At 43.9% G+C, this 22,552-nt stretch overlaps 1 protein-coding gene across 3 annotated transcripts in view; it reads right to left on the bottom strand.

The window, feature by feature from the left end:
• Positions 1–15,630, bottom strand: part of LOC109880914 (neuropilin-2) — a 189,082-nt gene extending 173,452 nt beyond the window's left edge. Inside the window, exon 1 of one of the 3 annotated variants that reach the window (XM_031806316.1) lies at positions 14,694–15,630. In XM_031806316.1, coding sequence (XP_031662176.1) covers positions 14,694–14,766 — 73 coding nt within the window. In that variant the 5' untranslated portion in view covers positions 14,767–15,630. The remainder of the gene's footprint in view (positions 1–14,693) is intronic. The other 2 variants (XM_031806318.1, XM_031806317.1) reach the window with 2 other exon arrangements.
• Between the last annotated feature and the right edge of the window lie 6,922 nt (positions 15,631–22,552).

Raw genomic sequence — 22,552 nt, 5'->3', positions numbered from 1 at the left:
TATTGGATGACAGTCATTCATTATTCCATTCACTCAGTTCAATGTAATATCGATAGGTTTAGGCTACTACAGGATACTATAATTGTTCCTGTACCCGTCATGAGGTTGCTAGCCTATGAATGAAAGTTTACAACGTAGGTGCACACAGGTGGAGAGACAAGTCGGAGTAATCAAGGTGACAGACAGTGACACATTCAATACCGCCTTAAACACACTGGCCACACTGGCCTGCATCTTAGAAATTAGCAAATTAGAGTTTCTATTGGACAAATTTGTTCCATTTGCTTCCGTTTAAGAACAGTGTTTCAACAGAATTGGTGGAATGAATACACCCCTGATCACACGCAAACACAGTTCACTTTCATAGCACTTTCATGATCTAAGGTGGAATCATTAGTCAGTGGTGAAAACAATAGTTTATGTTGAACAAATTCAGGTTAGGGCTCTGTTTGCTTGCGTTTAAGAAACGTTTTGTAACAGAATCAGCGGAATGAATACATCCCACCCTTTCTATCACACAACACACAACACACAACACAAAATAACGCACAAAATAACACACAACACAACACACAACACAAAATAACACACAACGCATAACACAACACACACATACAACACAACACACAACACAGCGCACACCAACACAACACACATACCATAATACACACACACAACACACACACACACCATAACCCATACAACACAACACACAACACACACAACACAACACACACACCATAACACAACACAACACACAATATAACACGCAACACACACAACACAACACAGACATACCATAACACACACAACACACATATACCATAACACACACACAACACACAACACACACATACCATAACACACACACAAAACAACACACACACAACATAACACACACATACCATAACACACACACACAACACAACACACACACCATAACACACACACACAACACACACATACCATAACACACACACAACACAACACACACACCATAACACACACACACAACACACACATACCATAACACACACACACAACACACACATACCATAACACACACACAACACAACACACACACATCATAACACACACATACCATAACACACACACACAACACAACACACACACCATAACACACACACACAACACACACACACATACCATAACACACACACAACACAACACACACACACACAACACACACATACCATAACACACACACACAACACACACACATGCTAATAAAGGAGGGGTCTTGACCCTATAGCCAGGTGCCTTAAATTAGACCACGGAGATCTGAGAGAGAGAAGGATCCTTTAACATACCAAGGATGAGGGTATGAGCTTATGGAAAAGAGGGGAAAGGAGGGAGAACCTCCTAGACTCAACACCGGAAGAACAACAAAATTAGAGAACCTCCTAGACTCAACACCGGAAGAACAACCCAATTAGAGAACCTCCTAGACTCAACACCGGAAGAACAACCCAATTAGAGAACCTCCTAGACTCAACACCGGAAGAACAACCCAATTAGAGAACCTCCTAGACTCAACACCGGAAGAACAACCCAATTAGAGAACCTCCTAGACTCAACACCGGAAGAACAACCCCAATTAGAGAACCTCCTAGACTCAACACCGGAAGAACAACCCAATTAGAGAACCTCCTAGACTCAACACCGGAAGAACAACCCAATTAGAGAACCTCCTAGACTCAACACCGGAAGAACAACCCAATTAGAGAACCTCCTAGACTCAACACCGGAAGAACAACCCAATTAGAGAACCTCCTAGACTCAACACCGGAAGAACAAAACCCGATTAGGAAGGTCAAACACGATTTGGTGATTTCTGGTATATCTTTATAATAAATAAATCGGAGCATGTTTTTGGACTCGTTCAACTGATTATTACCTGATTAAGTAAAAAACCATTGAAAAGTAATATTGACAGTTAAATGTATACTCTTAAAGTTTTAAAAATGATGCTGTCGCTGCTTCCTGTTGACAAGACATTTTGATAAATAGCCCAATGCTAAAAACACACAGCTTTAACGTGTCCAAATCAATAACTAATATGCAGAAACAGTTTGAGATATATTGAATGCCTCAACATTAAAATGTACTATCTACACAAATGCAACAATAGTAATTATATTAATGGTATTAAAAAAAACAAAAAACTGAACAAGCACCAAAAAAAACAGGTTGTTTTGACAAGTGGCAATAAATCACTCATATTGATTAGGGGGGGTGGAGGGGGGGTCTGGTCGTGTGCGCTGTTGAAACTACCACATCAACAACAACAACAACAACACATTGAAACAGGAGATGTTGTTTTTTTCTCCCTCGCTGGTTAGAGGACAAGCTGTAGTCAGCTACATTTCAAAGTATTGGATGTTTTGATACGTGGGGTTACCTAAACAGAAAAATAAACACGACCCTGTTTTTTATCAATCACTCGATATGGATTATAACGTTTAAAATCAATTGTGCAAGAAAGGGGTGGGGAGATGAGGTTTTACACGTCCTGGTAAAAGTAACGCAGCTTCGAAACCACACGGAATCTGGGAATAATGTGTACATCACTGGTTAGAGGACAATTTGTAGAAGACAGCCAGAGACATCTGGGAATAATGTTGTACATCCCTGGTTAGAGGACAATTTGTAGAAGACAGCCAGAGACATCTGGGAATAATGTGTACATCCCTGGTTAGAGGACAATTTGTAGAAGACAGCCAGAGACATCTGGGAATAATGTGTACATCCCTGGTTAGAGGACAATTTGTAGAAGACAGCCAGAGACATCTGGGAATAATGTTGTACATCCCTGGTTAGAGGACAATTTGTAGAAGACAGCCAGAGACATCTGGGAATAATGTGTACATCCCTGGTTAGAGGACAATTTGTAGAAGACAGCCAGAGACATCTGGGAATAATGTTGTACATCCCTGGTTAGAGGACAATTTGTAGAAGACAGCCAGAGACATCTGGGAATAATGTGTACATCCCTGGTTAGAGGACAATTTGTAGAAGACAGCCAGAGACATCTGGGAATAATGTGTACATCCCTGGTTAGAGGACAATTTGTAGAAGACAGCCAGAGACATCTGGGAATAATGTGTACATCACTGGTTAGAGGACAATTTGTAGAAGACAGCCAGAGACATCTGGGAATGATGTGTACATCCCTGGTTAGAGGACAATTTGTAGAAGACAGCCAGAGACATCTGGGAATAATGTGTACATCCCTGGTTAGAGGACAATTTGTAGAAGACAGCCAGAGACATCTGGGAATAATGTGTACATCACTGGTTAGAGGACAATTTGTAGAAGACAGCCAGAGACATCTGGGAATAATGTGTACATCCCTGGTTAGAGGACAATTTGTAGACGACAGCCAGAGACATCTGGGAATAATGTGTACATCACTGGTTAGAGGACAATTTGTAGAAGACAGCCAGAGACATCTGGGAATAATGTGTACATCACTGGTTAGAGGACAATTTGTAGAAGACAGCCAGAGACATTTTGAAGTGATGCATTTTGATTCAAGCGGGTCACCAACGCGGTAAGTGTCAATCACTCATAATCAACAAAATGACGGGCAAAACTTTTGGGTTGTATGTGCGGATTAGGGTTATGCAAAAGGCCACACTGAAACGTGGAATAACTTCGACGAATCGACGAATCACAACCCACCGCAGTAGGAAATCAACAGTGACAACGGTTGTCTGTTACTTTTAGTGACAGTTTGACTGTCAAATCAGTGTATTGGCCTGTGGCCAAACTGAGGGAAAAAGGGCGTGTCATTCACCAAACTGAGGGAAAAGGGGCCTGTGGCCAAAATGAGGGAAAAGGGGCGTGTCATTCACCAACCTGAGGGAGAAGAGGCGTGTCATTCACCAAACTGAGGGAAAAGGGGAGTGTAATTCACCAAACTGAGGGAAAAGGGGCGTGTCATTCACCAAACTGAGGGAAAAGGGGCGTGTAATTCACCAAACTGAGGGAAAAGGGGCGTGTCATTCATCAAACTGAGGGAAACGGGGCGTGTCATTCACCAAACTGAGGGAGAAGGGGCGTGTAATTCACCAAACTTAGGGGAAAGGGGCGTGTCATTCACCAAACTTAGGGGAAAGGGGCGTGTCATTCAACAAACTGAGGGATAAGTGGCGTGTCATTCAACAAACTGAGGGAAAAGGGACGTGTCATGTGAAATGGTCAAAACGTGAGTTCGTGTAATGTAGTACCACATCCTGTCCACATCACAGAAAGTAGCGTACTATACCTTTCCTAAACACGCCTTTCCTAGACACACCTTTCCTAGACACGCCTTTCCTAAACACGCCTTTCCTAGACATGCCTTTCCTAAACACACCTTTCCTAAACACGCCTTTCCTAGACACGCCTTTCCTAGACATGCCTTTCCTAAACACGCCTTTCCTAGACACGCCTTTCCTAGACATACCTTTAGACACACCTTTCCTAGACACGCCGTTCCTAGACACACCTTTCCTAGACACGCCTTTCCTAGACACACCTTTCCTAGACACGCCTTTCCTAAACACGCCTTTCCTAGACACACCTTTCCTAAACATGCCTTTCCTAGACACACCTTTCCTAGACACGCCTTTCCTAGACACGCCTTTCCTAGACACGCCTTTCCTACACATTTCTCAGAAGTTGGTATTCAAACTATGTAAATACACACACATATTCTGCTCCTTTTCGGTACCAATTGGTAGATTTAAAAATAGTCTTGATGTTATTATTTAAGGTTGGGAAAGTATTGATGAATAATATAGAAACAGGTTTGTAGAGCCTTTACTCACTAAATATATTGGTATATTTAAAAAATAGTGTTTTGATTCATCCTGACAGTTGCCATATTCAAGTTCAAACCATCAATATTGGAAGGTGAGAAAAGTGTACAATAGGGATTGACCAATAGGGATTGACCAATAGGAGTTGACCAATAGGGGTTGACCAATAGGGATTGGCCAATAGGGATTGACCAATAGGGATTGACCAATAGGAGTTGACCAATAGGGGTTGACCAATAGGGATTGGCCAATAGGGATTGACCAATAGGGGTTGACCAATAGGGATTGGACAATAGGGGTTGACCAATAGGAGTTGACCAATAGGGGTTGACCAATAGGGATTGACCAATATGGGTTGACCAATAGGGATTGAACAATAGGGGTTGACCAATAGGAGTTGACCAATAGGGGTTGACCAATAGGGGTTGACCAATAGGGGTTGACCAATAGGGATTGAACAATAGGGGTTGACCAATAGGAGTTGACCAATAGGGGTTGACCAATGGGGGTTGACCAATAGGGGTTGACCAATAGGGGTTGACCAATAGGAGTTGTGCAATAGGGGTTGACCAATAGGGGTTGACCAATAGGGGTTGACCAATGGGAGTTGTGCAATAGGGGTTGACCAATAGGGGTTGACCAATAGGAGTTGACCAATAGGGGTTGGCCAATAGGGGTTGACCAATAGGAGTTGACCAATAGGAGTTGACTAATAGAGGTTGACCAAAAGCAGTTGACCAGTAGTCCTATAAATCTACCCTAATACTACTCACTATTCTTGAGCTGTGATGACAGTGGTCCAGGCGTTGTGAACAGGGCACCAGACAGTTATAAATACGAGGAAACTAAAAGTAAAGAGACAGGAAACTAACACTAAAGAGACAGGAAACTAACACTAAAGAGACAGTTTAACCATTTATTTACCCAGGTATTTATATATATAACCTTAACCCTTTATTTAACCAGGTATGTATATATATAACCATTTATTTAACCAGGTATGTATATATATAACCATTTATTTAACCAGGTATGTATATATATAACCATTTATTTAACCAGGTATTTATATATATAACTCTAACCCTTTATTTAACCAGGTATTTATATATATATATCCCTTTATTTAACCAGGTATTTATATATATAACCCTTTATTTAACCAGGTATTTATATATATAACCCTTTATTTAACCAGGTATTTATATATATAACCCTTTATTTAACCAGGTATTTATATATATAACCCTTTATTTAACCAGGTATTTATATATATAACCCTTTATTTAACCAGGTAGGGTTGGCCAAGATGAAGCAAAGCAGTTCGACACAGACAACAACACAGAGTTACACATGGAATAAACAATAACAACAAGCCAATAACACAATAAACAAGTCAATATAATTAAAACAATCTAGAAATCCTAAATCAACCCACTAAGTTTGGCTCTATACATGGCTACAGAAGCCTATAGGTTGGGTTTCCAAACGTCATAAAGGCCAGCATTTCATTAATAACATCACTGCGGAAAAGGTGATATGTTGATATGACTCAGTTTGCTGTCATATCACTGGTTTCACATTTCACATTAGCAATAGCTCTTATCAACAGCTCTTATCAACAGCTCTTATCAACAGCTCTTATCAATAGCTCTTATCAACAGCTCTTATCAACAGCTCTTATCAACAGGTCCTATCAACAGATCTTATCAACAGCTCTTATCAACAGCTCTTATCAACAGCTCTTATCAATAGCTCTTATCAACAGCTCTTATCAACAGCTCTTATCAACAGCTCTTATCAATAGCTCTTATCAACAGCTCTTATCAACAGCTCTTATCAATAGCTCTTATCAACAGCTCTTATCAAACTGTTCTTATCAACAGCTATTATCAACAGCTCTTATCAACAGCTCTTATCAATAGCTCTTATCAACAGCTCTTATCAACAGGTCTTATCAACAGCTCTTATCAACAGCTCTTATCAACAGATCTTATCAACAACTCTTATCAACAGCTCTTATCAACAGCTCTTATCAATAGCTCTTATCAACAGCCCTTATCAACAGATCTTATCAACAGCTCTTATTAACAGCTCTTATCAACAGCTCTTATCAACAGCTATTATCAATAGCTCTTATCAACAGCTCTTATCAATAGCTCTTATCAACAGCTCTTATCAACAGATCTTATCAACAGATCTTATCAACAGCTCTTATCAACAGCTCTTATCAATAGCTCTTATCAACAGCTCTTATCAACAGCTCTTATCAACAGCTCTTATCAACAGCTCTTATCAACAGCTATTATCAATAGCTTTTATCAATAGCTCTTATCAACAGCTCTTATCAACAGCTCTTATCAACAGCTCTTATCAATAGGGTCTTATCAACAGCTCTTTTCAATAGCTCTTATCAATAGCTCTTATCAACAGCTCTTATCAATAGCTCTTATCAACAGCTCTTATCAACAGCTCTTATCAACAGCTCTTATCAACAGCTCTTATCAACAGCTCTTATCAACAGCTCTTTTCAACAGCTCTTATCAATAGCTCTTATCAACAGCTCTTATCAATAGCTCTTATCAATAGGGTCTTATCAAGTAGCAAATGACAATGGAGAATGGTGTCATTTATATATATGAAGAACTGTGATGTTCTTCTACTTGGAACCAACAGGTTGCTCCACCTAATTCGTAGTTTGATCCAGGACAGAATACAGTGTATCTATTGACACACATCCATTAATACAGTGTATCAGTAGACACACCTCCATTAATACAGTGTATCAGTAGACACACCTCCATTAATACAGTGTATCAGTAGACACACCTCCTCCTCCACACCTCCATTAATACAGTGTATCAGTAGACACACCTCCTCCTCCACACCTCCATTAATACAGTGTATCAGTAGACACACCTCCTCCTCCACACCTCCATTAATACAGTGTATCAGTAGACACACCTCCTCCTCCACACCTCCATTAATACAGTGTATCAGTAGACACACCTCCTCCTCCACACCTCCATTAATACAGTGTATCAGTAGACACACCTCCTCCTCCACACCTCCATTAATACAGTGTATCAGTAGACACACCTCCATTAATACAGTGTATCAGTAGACACTTCTCCATTAATACAGTGTATCAGTAGACACACCTCCATTAATACAGTGTATCAGTAGACACACCTCCTCCTCCACACCTCCATTAATACAGTGTATCAGTAGACACACCTCCATTAATACAGTGTATCTATAGACACACCTCCTCCACACCTCCATTAATACAGTGTATCAGTAGACACACCTCCATTAATACAGTGTATCTATAGACACACCTCCATTAATACAGTGTATCAGTAGACACACCTCCATTAATACAGTGTATCAGTAGACACACCTCCATTAATACAGTGTATCTATAGACACACCTTCTCCACATCTCCATTAATACAGTGTATCAGTAGACACACCTCCATTAATACAGTGTATCAGTAGACACACCTCCATTAATACAGTGTATCTATAGACACACCTCCTCCACATCTCCATTAATACAGTGTATCAGTAGACACACCTCCATTAATACAGTGTATCTGTAGACACACCTCCATTAATACAGTGTATCAGTAGACACACCTCCTCCACACCTCCATTAATACAGTGTATCTATAGACACACCTCCTCCTCCACACCTCCATTAATACAGTGTATCTGTAGACACACCTACATTAATACAGTGCATTCTTTGATCTCCACCCAAAACGAATAGCAGGAGAATAACAGGTGAATAACAGGAGACTAACAGGTGAATAACAGGTGAATAACAGGTGACTAACAGGTGAATAACAGGTGAATAACAAGTGACTAACAGGTGAATAACAAGTGACTAACAGGTGAATAACAGGTGAATAACAAGTGACTAACAGGTGAATAACAGGTGAATAACAAGTGAATAACAGGTGAATAACAAGTGACTAACAGGTGAATAGCAGGTGAATAGCAGGTGAATAGCAGGTGAATAACAGGTGAATAACAAGTGAATAGCAGGTGAATAGCAGGTGAACAGCAGGTGAACAGCAGGTGAACAGCAGGTGAACAGCAGGTGAACAGCAGGTGAACAGCAGGTGAACGGCAGGTGAACAGCAGGTGAACAGCAGGTGAACAGCAGGTGAACAGCAGTTGAACAGCAGGTGAACAGCAGGTGAACAGCAGGTGAACAGCAGGTGAACAGCAGGTGACTAACAGGTGAACAGCAGGTGAATAGCAGGTGTACAGCAGTTGAACAGCAGGTGAACAGCAGGTGAACAGCAGTTGAACAGCATACTATTTATCATGCTTCAGTTCAAGATCAGAATACGAGTAGAGAGAAAAGTTTATAAAAAATAAATCCCTTTCTATTTCCCTTTCCATTTCCCGTTCCATTCCCCTTTCCATTTCCCATTTCCATTTCCCCTTTCCATTTCCCGTTCCATTTCCCCTTTCCATTTCCCATTCCATTTCCCATTCAATTTCCCCTTTCCATTTCCCGTTCCATTTCCCATTCCATTTCCCTTTCCCCTTTCCATTTCCCGTTCCATTTCCCCTTTCCATTTCCCGTTCCATTTCCCCTTTCCATTTCCCGTTCCATTTCCCCTTTCCATTTCCCCGTTCCATTTCCCGTTCCATTTCCCGTTCCATTTCCCCTTTCCATTTCCCGTTCCATTTCCCCTTTCCATTTCCCTTTCCATTTCCCCTTTCCATTTCCCCTTTCCATTTCCCGTTCCATTTCCCCTTTTCATTTCCCCTTTCCATTTCCCGTTCCATTTCCCCTTTCCATTTCCCGTTCCATTTCCCGTTCCATTTCCCTTTCCATTTCCCCTTTCCATTTCCCTTTCCATTTCCCCGTTCCATTTCCCGTTCCATTTCCCCGTTCCATTTCCCCTTTCCATTTCCCTTTCCATTTCCCCGTTCCATTTCCCCTTTCCATTTCCCGTTCCATTTCCCCTTCCCATTTCCCCGTTCCCTTTCCCCTTTCCATTTCCCCTTTCCATTTCCCGTTCCATTTCCCTTTCCCCTTTCCATTTCCCGTTCCATTTCCCCTTTCCATTTCCCGTTTCCCGTTCCATTTCCCCTTTCCATTTCCCGTTCCATTTCCCTTTCCCCTTTCCATTTCCCCTTTCCATTTCCCTTTCCCCTTTCCATTTCCCCTTTCCATTTCCCCTTTCCATTTCCCCTTTCCATTTCCCGTTCCATTTCCCGTTCCATTTCCCGTTCCATTCCCTGTTCCATTTCCCTTTCCATTCCCCGTTCCATTTCCCGTTCCATTTCCCGTTCCATTTCCCCATTCCATTTCCCTTTCCATTTCCCGTTCCATTTCCCGTTCCATTTCCCCTTTCCATTTCCCTTTCCATTTCCCCTTTCCATTTCCCGTTCCATTTCCCCTTTCCATTTCCCTTTCCCCTTTCCATTTCCCGTTCCATTTCCCCTTTCCATTTCCCCTTTCCATTTCCCTTTCCCCGTTCCATTTCCCCGTTCCATTCCCCGTTCCATTTCCCGTTCCATTTCCCGTTCCATTTCCCGTTCCATTTCCCTTTCCATTTCCCGTTCCATTTCCCGTTCCATTTCCCATTCCATTTCCCATTCCATTTCCCCTTTCCATTTCCCTTTCCATTTCCCGTTCCATTTCCCGTTCCATTTCCCTTTCCATTTCCCGTTCCATTTCCCGTTCCATTTCCCCGTTCCATTTCCCCGTTCCATTTCCCCTTTCCATTTCCCCTTTCCATTTCCCGTTCCATTTCCCCCACCATAGTGAAGCAGTTGCAGCAGCCCATTACTTCCTTTAACATGGTGCGCAGTCGGGCTACACAGAACGAGGACCAGATCTAAGGACATTTTAAATACATTTTATACCACTGTGTTCAAGCCAGAAGAGAACATCTCTTGTAATGGAATTGAGATGAGACATCTCCTGACGTAAAGTGTGAATACAAACAAAATAAGTTATTGAGGGAGGATAAATCCATGACCAAAACAACAACATAATTATCTTCTCAAACTGTTGCTTCACATGAAAAAGTCTACGCACACACACTCACACACAAACACACACACACAAATGCGCACACACACACACACACACAGAAAACACACACAAACAGAGAAAAGACACACACACACACACAGAGAAAACACACGCAGAGAAAACACACACACACACACAGAAAACACACAGACACACAGATAAAACACACACACACACACAGAAAACACACAGACACACAGAGAAAACACACACACACACAGAAAACACACGGACACACAGAGAAAACACACACAGATAAAACACACACGCGCGCGAGGATTCCCATCGGTGCAGCTGTTTACTGCTAGAAATCAACAGAAACAGCAACAGATTTAAGCAGGTGGCTTGTGTTTCACTACAGTGAACACAGTTTCACAAAACTACAATTTTGACCAGCAAACACAACAAAACATACCAAACCCCTAGTTATTACAGCACGGCAAGCCAAAAGGTCTGGATTATACTGCAGTAGAAAACACTGACTGTATGGATACTGCTGTCTGTTATTCTGTAATTGACTAACAGCCAATAATTGTTTATTTACCCACATGATGATGCCTGGTTAAACCAGCCAGAATGAACACCTCTCTCTCTCTCTATTTTTCTCTCTCTCTATATATATATTTTCTCTCTCTCTCTCTGTATCTTTCTCTCTCCTCCCTCCCTCCCTCCCTACCCCTCTCTCTCTCTCTGTCTCTCCTCCCTCCCTACCCCTCTCTCTCTCCTCCCTACCTCTCTCTCTGTCTCTTTCTCTCTCCTCCCTACCTCTCTCTCTCTGCCTCTTTCTCTCTCTCTCCTCCCTACCTCTCTCTCTGTCTCTTTCTCTCTCCTCCCTACCTCTCTCTCTCTCTGTCTCTTTCTCTCTCCTCCCTCCCTACCTCTCTCTCTCTCTGTCTCTTTCTTTCTCTCTCCTCCCTCCCTACCTCTCTCTGTGTCTCTTTCTCTCTCCTCCCTACCTCTCTCTGTCTCTTTCTCTCTCCTCCCTCCCTACCTCTCTCTCTGTCTCTTTCTCTCTTTCTCTCTCCTCCCTCCCTACCTCTCTCTCTCTCTGTCTCTTTCTCTCTCCTCCCTCCCTACCTCTCTCTCTATCTCTATCTCTCTCCCCCCTACCTCTCTCTCTCTCTTTATCTCTCCTCCCTACCCCTCTCTCTATCTCTATTTATCTCTCTCCCGCTATCTCCCTTTCTCACACACACAGTGTTCAGTCTGGTTAAATGAGGCTAGCTCGTCATGTGGGTATAAACCAAGTAAGGAAAGCAGTACTAGAACTACCAGGCTACCAGACTACCAGGCTACCAGACACACAGGCTACCAGACACCCAGGCTACCAGGCGACCAGTCGACCAGGCTATCAGGCTACCAGATTACCAGGCTACCAGACTACCAGGCTACCAGACTACCAGGCTACCAGGCTACCAGACTACCAGGCTACCAGGCTACCAGGCTACCAGACTACCAGGCTACCAGAATACCAGGCTACCAGACACCCAGGCTACCAGACACCCAGGCTACCAGACACCCAGGCTACCAGGCGACCAGGCGACCAGGCTACCAGGCTACCAGACACCCAGGCTACCAGACACCCAGGCTACCAGACACCCAGGCTACCAGGCGACCAGGCTACCAGGCTACCAGATTACCAGGCTACCAGACTACCAGGCTACCAGACTACCAGGCTACCAGGCTACCAGGCTACCAAACTACCAGGCTACCAGAATACCAGGCTACCAGGCTACCAGACTACCAGACTACCAGGCTACCAGGCTAAGCTACTGGTTTTGTCCCCCGAAGGAAAAACCTCTAATATCTGATTAGTTCACAGACTTTCATCATGGAGATAAGATAATACCTTAGTAGTATGAACATTTCAAGACCACATAACACCCCTTTGCTTTAATGCTCATTCAAAAAAGAAAATGGATTGTACGGATCAATACGTGTGATGTTGCGCTATTACAGCCTACTATGTTATTACTATGATATAAGGTTGAATTATTTAGAAAAGTGGGTCTAATCGCAAAATTGTAAGATAATGCAGTGTCTTTCAATTACTGTAACATTATCAATAATAACGTCGTGTTATTTCCATGTTATTATTAGCCCACTATCTATATATTTGTATTTCAAACGGCAAAATAAAACCTACATCTGAAATATGTTTGAGATTCAATAGAAAACCACATGCCATTCGATTTTGAAGAGATGGGATCCGTGAAATCAAATGGACAAGAAGAAGAAAAAGTTTTCCTCACCAAACATTTAGCACGATTATGTGTTTGCCAGTGAGGCTACTGGTTCCCTGTCCCGGATATCTGGAGCGGGTTCATTAGTTACCAACTCCCCCAGTCTCTACAGCCTGCTCTCAGGAACAACATCTAACTTTAAGGTCAAGCCATTTCAAACGGACAAAAAAAAAAACGAGCACCGGTTCAAGGGACGAAGACATACACCCAACTTTTCAAAACGGATCCCCAGCCAAATCCAATGTTGGTTTTACCCTGTACGCTACTGTCGTGTTCACTCGCTGCTACCAATCAGGTTTTGATTTGCTAAACAAACTGTCATTTGACAGCAATCAATTGAAACACTGCCTACGCGTTTTAATCACAAGCTATATGGATTGTTAGGAGTTAAAATAGGCTCGTGAGGGGTAATACTGTAGCTAGACTTTAAATGATTGTGACAAATAAAATATAAATCATGTCACTAATGTAAATAGAAAACCTTATAGGTTCCACTAAACCCATTGAAATGAATTAAACACTAAATATAAACACTAATCATTAGACCACGACAGTGTAATTAAATCCAAACATAATCCACTCATAGAATCAAAGGTTAAATCTGAGAGATTAAGAATATATTGGATTTTAATTACAAAAATTCGAACGCAGATTTGAGATAAGCCTCGTGTGAAGTTAACCCGCTGACTGTTCACTTCTTATCATTTCAACAAGACGCCCTGATGACAAGAGAAGAACAGGAGCCTTGTTTAGGGCGTCAGGTAGCGTAGCGGTTAAAGAGCGTAGGGCCAGTAACCGAAACGACTTCTTGTTTGAGTCTCCAAGCCGACTGAGTGGAAAGCCCTGTCGGTGTTCCCTTGAGCAAGCCACTTTGACCCTACTTGCTCATGTAAATCGCTCTGATTAAAGAGCGTCTGCTAAATGACATACATGTTTTAAAATCACCGAGTACACTAAAACTGTTGAAATGTAATCTCAATTAATAAAATATTAGATCAATTGATAGGCTATTTAGGCTGTAATTGTACACTCCATTTTAAAATCATAGATTTTGTGTGTAAAATGAAGATACAACGACGGCCCCGGGGAACTAGTGGGCTCACGACGACGCCTGCGGCAAGAGGAATAACCTCCGCTAAACGAGAGCCCGGTTGACAGTTCCAACGTTTAAAACACATAACGCATTGTTCAGCTGTCACTATCCGTCGTTGACTATGTGACTGTCTGTAAGGGATATAACATCTTCATGTGTTAACACGGAGATTTTGACTTGATAGCCTAATCTAAAACATATGCTGACAGACCGAAAGAGGCTTCAATCCACGTCCAAACAGCCTAAAATCATGAGGACTAGACGAGTGTTGCTCTACAATCTATAGGGAAACACATCGCTATCTTCTTCTTTTCCTAAGGCTTTAGGTTAAAATAATTATCTAGCCTATTTATGTCAGTTTTAGTCATGTCTCAAATCACATGTTTGTGTGAACATTTGACATGTTTTGGTTGTTGTAGTAAGGCGGTAAAAGCCCAAATGCATCGCTCTGGAATAAAACTTACCTTCTTCACCGATAACTATTTGTGGTAAACAAACGGCCAGTAAACATCCACAGAGCCACGGTAATATATCCATTTTCCGATGTGAAGTTTCACCCTTCCCAATCCCGGAGACAAGAACTCGCCGTGAAAGTCTTCTTCCTCGTGCAAACTGTTTTCTCCGGTCACGGTAACACGCGTCTCCACCGGGAAGACGTTGGTCTGTGGTTCGGTGTTCAACACAACGGCGATATCAATTCCCACCCGCTTAACACTTCTTTTGTTTCTTCTTTTTTTTAAATGAATAATATTTTCTGCCCCGTTATTTCAATTCAATAATTTAAAAGATTCAAAACCATTCTGGCCACTGCGGCGTTCAAAATAACGAGAATAAAGAAATAAAACATCAATTCCATCCAGATAATATTCTATTACAAAGAAATTATGGAAAATTAAATTAAATTAAAAATCTGTATGAAATCATTCAGAAGTCCGTAGCGGTTTTTAGTCCACGGAATTTGTGCTTTCTCTAGCAGATATCTGAAGTGTTTTGGTTGCCTCCAAACCAGTGAGAAGATATTTGTTTTGTATTTCCTTTGACTTTCTCCCTCCAGCGCATTTACTTGTCCAAAAAAAACCCAAAATCACAAAAAAAAAAAAACACAAATCTTAACGAAATAGTCCAACTGTCCAAGGCTCGTCGGTAAAAACGATCTTTCATAGAATGCAAACCAAAACGGTCCGTATTGCCGTTATTACCCAGAGCTTTATAACCGGTAACACTCCGTTCTCTCTCCGCTAGTCCAGGCACACAGCTCCTTCTCTCTGCTCTGATCGGACTATTCTGGCTTGAGTTTTGAAGTCTCCGTGTTCCAGCAGCGAGAGCGCAGGCAGCCAGCATGTGTATGTAATAACGTTAGAGCGGAGCAGCTATCACATTACAGTCAGCACCTCGACCCGCCTCCCCACAGCCGCTGATTAAAGAGGACCACTCACTGCCTGCTGCAGCTTTCTTTTTTTACTTATAAAAAAAAAGACGGACAAGGAACTGGAAAAATAGAAGCGGTCCGCGCACACACACACACACACACACACATACACACACACAGTCTCATGCCTCATGGGTCGTGAAATACCATGTTGGTGGCTTCATGCAGTAACCACTGACTGGTTGGTTAAAAAAAGAAGGCCTAGTATTTATGGAGAGCGGTGGACAAGACACGTATGCTTAGATATAAATTCCATATTTTTAGAAAAGAGGAAGAAGCATTAAACCGTCCGCTAGCCACCACCGTCATGGGCTTACCAAACAGCTACTAAACAAACAGACAGGGAAGTATGGAGATATAACGATGTCAGCAACAACTAAAAAACACTGAGACGGAGAAAGACATATATCATAAATTATGACTTACAAAGTCCTTCTAAGTCAATAGTGTCCACTCCAACAAACAAAAAAATCATTTTTTAGGACACAAACCATTGTATTTTATTGAAATACAGTAGTACTGTACTGTGAAGATGCTGACATGGTGTTACTGCAGTAGTGATAGCTTGACATGCCAACTCAGGCAGCGGAGTGGTAATGTGTGTGGCTGCGCTGGTGATATAAACGCACCAACCGCTTGACAGCCTGCCACGTACAGTAGCGTAACAAGGGGTTGATAGGACTCTAAATAATCACAATAAGACGGGAAAAACAGAAGGACTACACAAAACACAAACCCCTGTCATGAAAAAGACAGAAACATAGACTAAAGATATATGCCAGATGACAACCAAAACCTCATCTCTTCTATAAGGCTATAAAACCCTTACATGTATGTACGTCTCACACAAGAAGAGGCAGGATTTATGGAACGTAAAACTCAGAAGAGATAAGAAACTCTGTATCAATTCAACCATTAGAGTGAGAAAGCTTGAGAAAGAGGGAAATCCGTTTGGGAGTCGAAGGATGGGATAAAAGTCCCTCACGGCCACACTGAACACATCAAAGCTTCTTCTCTGCATCCCATCCATTTAGAAAACCAATCGTTCCCAGAGCCTACCCGCTACTCGCTCCATAACGTACCCACCCTGGACCCGCCCAGGCCCGCCCGGTTTGGGTCTCCAACCCACCACACCACCAGCACTAACTACAGACATGAACTCTTGGTGGAGGATTTATAATGACACAGTTATACTCTGCAGCAGCCAGCTCCTTAGATAACACTTCTTCTCGGAAACAGAGGTCTAGTCCAAAGTAGTGCACTATATAGGGTGCCTTCAAAGACTTAGGGGGGGGGGGAACACGTTAGCTGAGGTTTTCAAATCAAATCAAATTTTATGCGCCAAATACAACAACCTTATCGTGAAATGCGTCCTTTCAAGACCGTAATTAATCAACAATGCAGTTTAAGAAAATTGAGTTTAGAAAAGATTTACTGCACAAACGAAAGTAAAAAAAAAAAAAAGTAACACAAATGATAGTAAGGAGGCGATAACAGGGGGGGACCGAGTCAATGTGCGGGGGTACAGGTTAGTCGAGGAGATTGAGGTAATATGTATGTATATGTAGGTAGGGGTAAAGTGACTATGCATTGATAAAAAACAGCAAGTAGCAGCGGTGTAGCAACAAAGGGGGGGTCCATGTAACTAGTCCGGTGGCCATTTGATTAATTGTTCAGCAGTGTTATGTCTTGGAGGTAGAAGCTGTTCAAGAGCCTTTTGGACCTTTAAGGAAACATGGTGGAGAGATTTCCTGTCTGGGCAAATATCTCCCGTTTACCACTAGATCTCCTAACACCCCTCTATACCCCTCTTCCCTAACATACTCAGGATACCCTCTATACCCCTCTTCCCTAACATACTCAGGATACCCTCTATACCCCTCTTCCCTAACATACTCAGGATACCCTCTATACCCCTCTTCCCTAACATACTCAGGATACCCTCTATACCCCTCTTCCCTAACATACTCAGGATACCCTCTATACCCCTCTTCCCTAACGTACTCAGGACACCCTCTATACCCCTCTTCCCTAACATACTCAGGATACCCTCTATACCCCTCTTCCCCAACGTACTCAGGACACACCACTATACCCCTCTTCCCTAACGTACTCAGGACACCCCTCTATACCCCTCTTCCCTAACGTACTCGGGACACCCTCTATGCCCCTCTTCCCTAATGTACTCAGGACACCTTTGATGCCCCTCTTCCCTAATGTACTCAGGACACCCCTCTATACCCCTCTTCCCTAACATACTCAGGACACCCTCTATACCCCTCTTCCCTAACGTACTCGGGACACCCTCAATGCCCCTCTTCAATAACATACTCAGGACACCCTCGATGCCCCTCTTCTCTAACATACTCAGGATACCCTCTATACCCCTCTTTCCTAACGTACTCAGGACACCCTCGATGCCCCTCTTCTCTAACATACTTAGGATATCCTCTATACCCCTCTTCCCTAACGTACTCGGGACACCCTCAATGCCCCTCTTCAATAACGTACTCAGGACACCCTCGATGCCCCTCTTCCTTAACATACTCGGGACACCCTCTATACCCCTCTTCCCTAACGTACTCAGGACACCCCTCTATACCCCTCTTCCCTAACGTACTCAGGAAACCCCTCTATACCCCTCTTCCCTAACATACTCAGGACACCCTCTATACCCCTCTTCCCTAACGTACTCAGGACACCCTCTATACCCCTCTTCCCTAAAGTACTCGGGACACCCTCTATGCCCCTCTTCCCTAACGTACTCAGGACACCCTTGATGCCCCTCTTCCCTAACGTACTCAGGACACCCCTCTATACCCCTCTTCCCTAACGTACTCAGGACACCCACTATGCCCCTCTACCCTAACGTACTCAGGACACCCTCTATACCCCTCTTCCCTAAAGTACTCAGGACACACCACTATACCCCTCTTCCCTAACGTACTCAGGACACCCCACTATGCCCCTCTTCCCTAACGTACTCAGGACAACCCACTATGCCCCTCTTCCCTAATGTACTCAGGACAACCCACTATGCCCCTGTTCCCCTTTTCACTACTGCTACAGACCCCCAGGCAGGCAGGCCTTACCTCCACCTACTGCTACAGACCCCCAGGCAGGCAGGCCTTACCTCCACCTACTGCTATAGACCCCCAGGCTGGCAGGCCTTACCTCCACCTACTGCTACAGACCCCCAGGCTGGCAGGCCTTACCTCCACCTACCTCCACCTACTGCTATAGACCCCCAGGCTGGCAGGCCTTACCTCCACCTACTGCTACAGACCCTCAGGCTGGCAGGCCCTACCTCCACCTACCTCCACTTACTGCTACAGACTCAGACTACAGACTCAGATCCAATTACCTGGGCTAAGCAGGGGGTGTTGCTCCCTGCTGGACAGGTCTCTGGAGCTCTGCTGTTGGCAGGCTGTGGGCTGTGGGGTCCTGAGCTCATTACCTCAGTGTCTGGCTCCCAGAGCGTATCCCAGGACTCCCTGGAAAACAGTGGCAAGTGTTACACAGTGGACTATCGGAGCTAAATAAATGATAAGAATGAAAATGGAAAGGCTCTCTGGAGGAAAACCTGGCCTGGTATGGGTCTGTGTGGAGTTAACTGGTGGTAAGGAAAGGAAATGCCAAAGAGATAGCTAGTGATAGCTAGTGGTAGGTAGTGGAGATAGCTAGTGATAGCTAGTGGTAGGTAGTGGAGATAGCTAGTGATAGCTAGTGGTAGTTAGTGGAGATAGCTAGTGGTAGTTAGTGGAGATAGCTAGTGATAGCTAGTGGTAGGTAGTGGAGTTAGCTAGTGATAGGTAGTGGTAGGTAGTGGAGATAGCTAGTGAAAGCTAGTGGTAGGTAGTGGAGATAGCTAGTGATAGCTAGTGGTAGGTAGTGGAGTTAGCTAGTGATAGGTAGTGGTAGGTTGTGGAGTGAGCTAGTGATAGCTAGTGGTAGGTAGTGGAGATAGCTAGTGGTAGGTAGTGGAAATAGCTAGTGAAAGCTAGTGGTAGGTAGTGGAGATAGCTAGTGGTAGTTAGTGGAGATAGCTAGTGATAGCTAGTGGTCGGTAGTGGAGATAGCTAGTGATAGGTAGTGGTAGGTCATGGAGATAGCTTCTGATAGCTAGTGGTAGGCAGTGGGGATAGCTAGTGATAGCTAGTGGTAGGTCATGGAGATAGCTTGTGATAGCTAGTGGTAGGTAGCAGAGATAGCTAGTGATAGCTAGTGGTAGGTAGTGGAGATAGCTTGTGATAGCTAGTGGTAGGTAGTGGAGATAGCTGGTGGTAGGTAGTGGAGATAGCTGGTGGTAGGCAGTGGAGATAGCTGGTGGTAGGTAGTGGAGATAGCTGGTGGTAGGTAGTGGAGATAGCTGGTGGTAGGTAGTGGAGATAGCTGGTGGTAGGTAGTGGAGATAGCTGGTGCCTTAGCCTGTTGCCAGGGACACACATCGAGACACAGTTACACTATGGGCTGTTATCGGTTTTGAAATGGGAGATTAGCAGATAGATATATTCGCAGATAGATAGACAAGCAGATAGATATATTCGCAGATAGATAGACAAGCAGATAAATTAGCAGATGGGATAGCAAATGGATTAGCATATGGATTAGCACATAGATTAGCAGATAGATTAGCAGCCACAGGAGATAGTTGCTCTTTATCTCTCTCAGGCCTCAAATGAGAGGTGAGAGAGAGAGAGAGAGAGAATCGAATTAAAGAAGTCATTCATATTTTCCCATGAGCCTGAAAAAAAATGCCTCCTCCCCCTTCCCGCCCCTCCTGATCCTTCCCCACCCCTCCTTTCCCTTCCCCACCCCTCCTTCCCCACGCCCTACCACTCCTGATCATTCCCCACCCCTCCTCCCCCTTCCCTACCACTCCTGATCCTTCCCCACCCCTCCTCCCCCTTCCCTACCCCTCCTTCCCCTTCCCCACCCCTCCTCCCCCTTCCCTACCACTCCTGATCCTTCCCTACCTCTCCTTCCCCTTCCCCACCCCTCCTCCCCCTCCTCCCCCTTCCCTACCACTCCTGATCCTTCCCCACCCCTCCTTCCCCTTGCCCACCCCTCCTCCCCCTTCCCTACCACTCCTGATCCTTCCCCACCCCTCCTCCCCCTTCCCTACCACTCCTGATCCTTCCCCACCCCTCCCTCCCCTTCCCCACCCCTCCTCCCCCTTCCCTACCACTCCTGATCCTTCCCCACCCCTCCTCCCCCTTCCCTACCACTCCTGATCCTTCCCCACCCCACCCCTCCTTCCCCACCCCGCCTTCCCCTTCCCTGCCACTCCTGATCCTTACCGACCCATCCTTCCTGATCCTTGACACAACTCTGGGAAGCATTGGAGTCAACATGGGCCAGCATCGATGTGGAATGCTTTCGACACCTTGTAGAGTCCATGTTCCAACGAATTGAGGCTGTTCACAATAGTAGGGAGGTGTTCTTAATGTTTTGTACACTCAGTGTATAGAACACACACACACACACACACACACACACACACACACACACACACACACACACACACACACACACACACACACACACACACACACACACTATCTCCCGCAGGCCTCATCAATAAGCCATACTGACCTCTCCTCACAGGAAGAAACAGTAAATTAGTATGTCAACGGCGCATGAGGCTGTTTTGACACTCTAATTTACTAGGCCTTCTCCACTGATAGATAGATTTTTTCCTCAGCAAGAGAAATTCAGGTTGTGTCGCGCGCGCGTGTGTGTGTGTATGTGTGTATGTGTGCGTGTGTGTGTGTTTGTGTTTGTGTCTGTGTGTGTATGTGTGTGTGAGTGAGTGATCGTGTGTCTGTCTGTGTGTGTGTGTATGTGTGAGTGAGTGAGCGTGTGTCTGTCTGTGTGTGTGTGTGTGTGTGTATGTGTGAGTGAGTGAGTGAGTGAGTGAGCATGTGTCTGTCTGTGTGTCGTATCCCTCCCTTTCTTTCCACATCTAAAAAAAATGCTCCAGAGTTATTTTAGTTTCTAAATGTGAAGTAACCCACATTATCCCCCCACATTATCCACCCACATTATCCACCCACATTATCCACCCACGTTGTCTACCCACAGTATCCACCCACAGTATCCACCCACGTTGTCTACCCACATTATCCACCATATTATCCACCCACATTATCTACCCACATTATCCACTCACATTATCCACCCCCATTAGATACCCACATCATCTAACCACATTATCCACCCACATGATCTATCCACATGATCCACCCACATTATCCACCCCCATTAGATACCCACATCATCTAACCACATTATCCACCCACATGATCTATCCACATGATCCACCCACATTATCCGCCCACATTATATACCCACATTATCTACTCACATTATCTACCAACATTATCCACCCACACTATCCATCCACATTATCCGCCCACATTATACACCCACAATATCTGCCTACATTATCTACCCACATCATCCACACACATTACCCACCCACATTATCCACCCACATTATCCCCCCACATTATCCCCCCACATTACCCACACACATTATGTTCATCACATCTGTAACCATCCTCTAATGGTTACAGATTATCCACCCACATTATCTACCCACATTATCTACCCACATTATCCACCCACATTACCCATCCACATTATCTACCCACATTCGCCGCACACATTATCCACCCACATTATCAACCCAAATTATCCGCACACATTATCCACCCACATTATCCACCTACATTATCCACCCACATTCTCCACCCACATTATCTACCCACCTTATCCACCCACATTATGTTCATCACATCTGTAACCATCCTCTAATCCGCATGTCCGTAGAGGCTCAGCCTCAGAACAGCATCTTAATGATCTGGAGTTTGACGCTGAGTAGTTATTTAG

The sequence above is a fragment of the Oncorhynchus kisutch genome, linkage group LG26 (genome assembly GCF_002021735.2).
Source record: "Oncorhynchus kisutch isolate 150728-3 linkage group LG26, Okis_V2, whole genome shotgun sequence".
In the NCBI taxonomy this organism is placed as follows: domain Eukaryota; kingdom Metazoa; phylum Chordata; class Actinopteri; order Salmoniformes; family Salmonidae; genus Oncorhynchus; species Oncorhynchus kisutch.
Note: the sequence above shows the minus strand (reverse complement) of the source record. Positions and strands in the feature narration are given on the sequence as shown.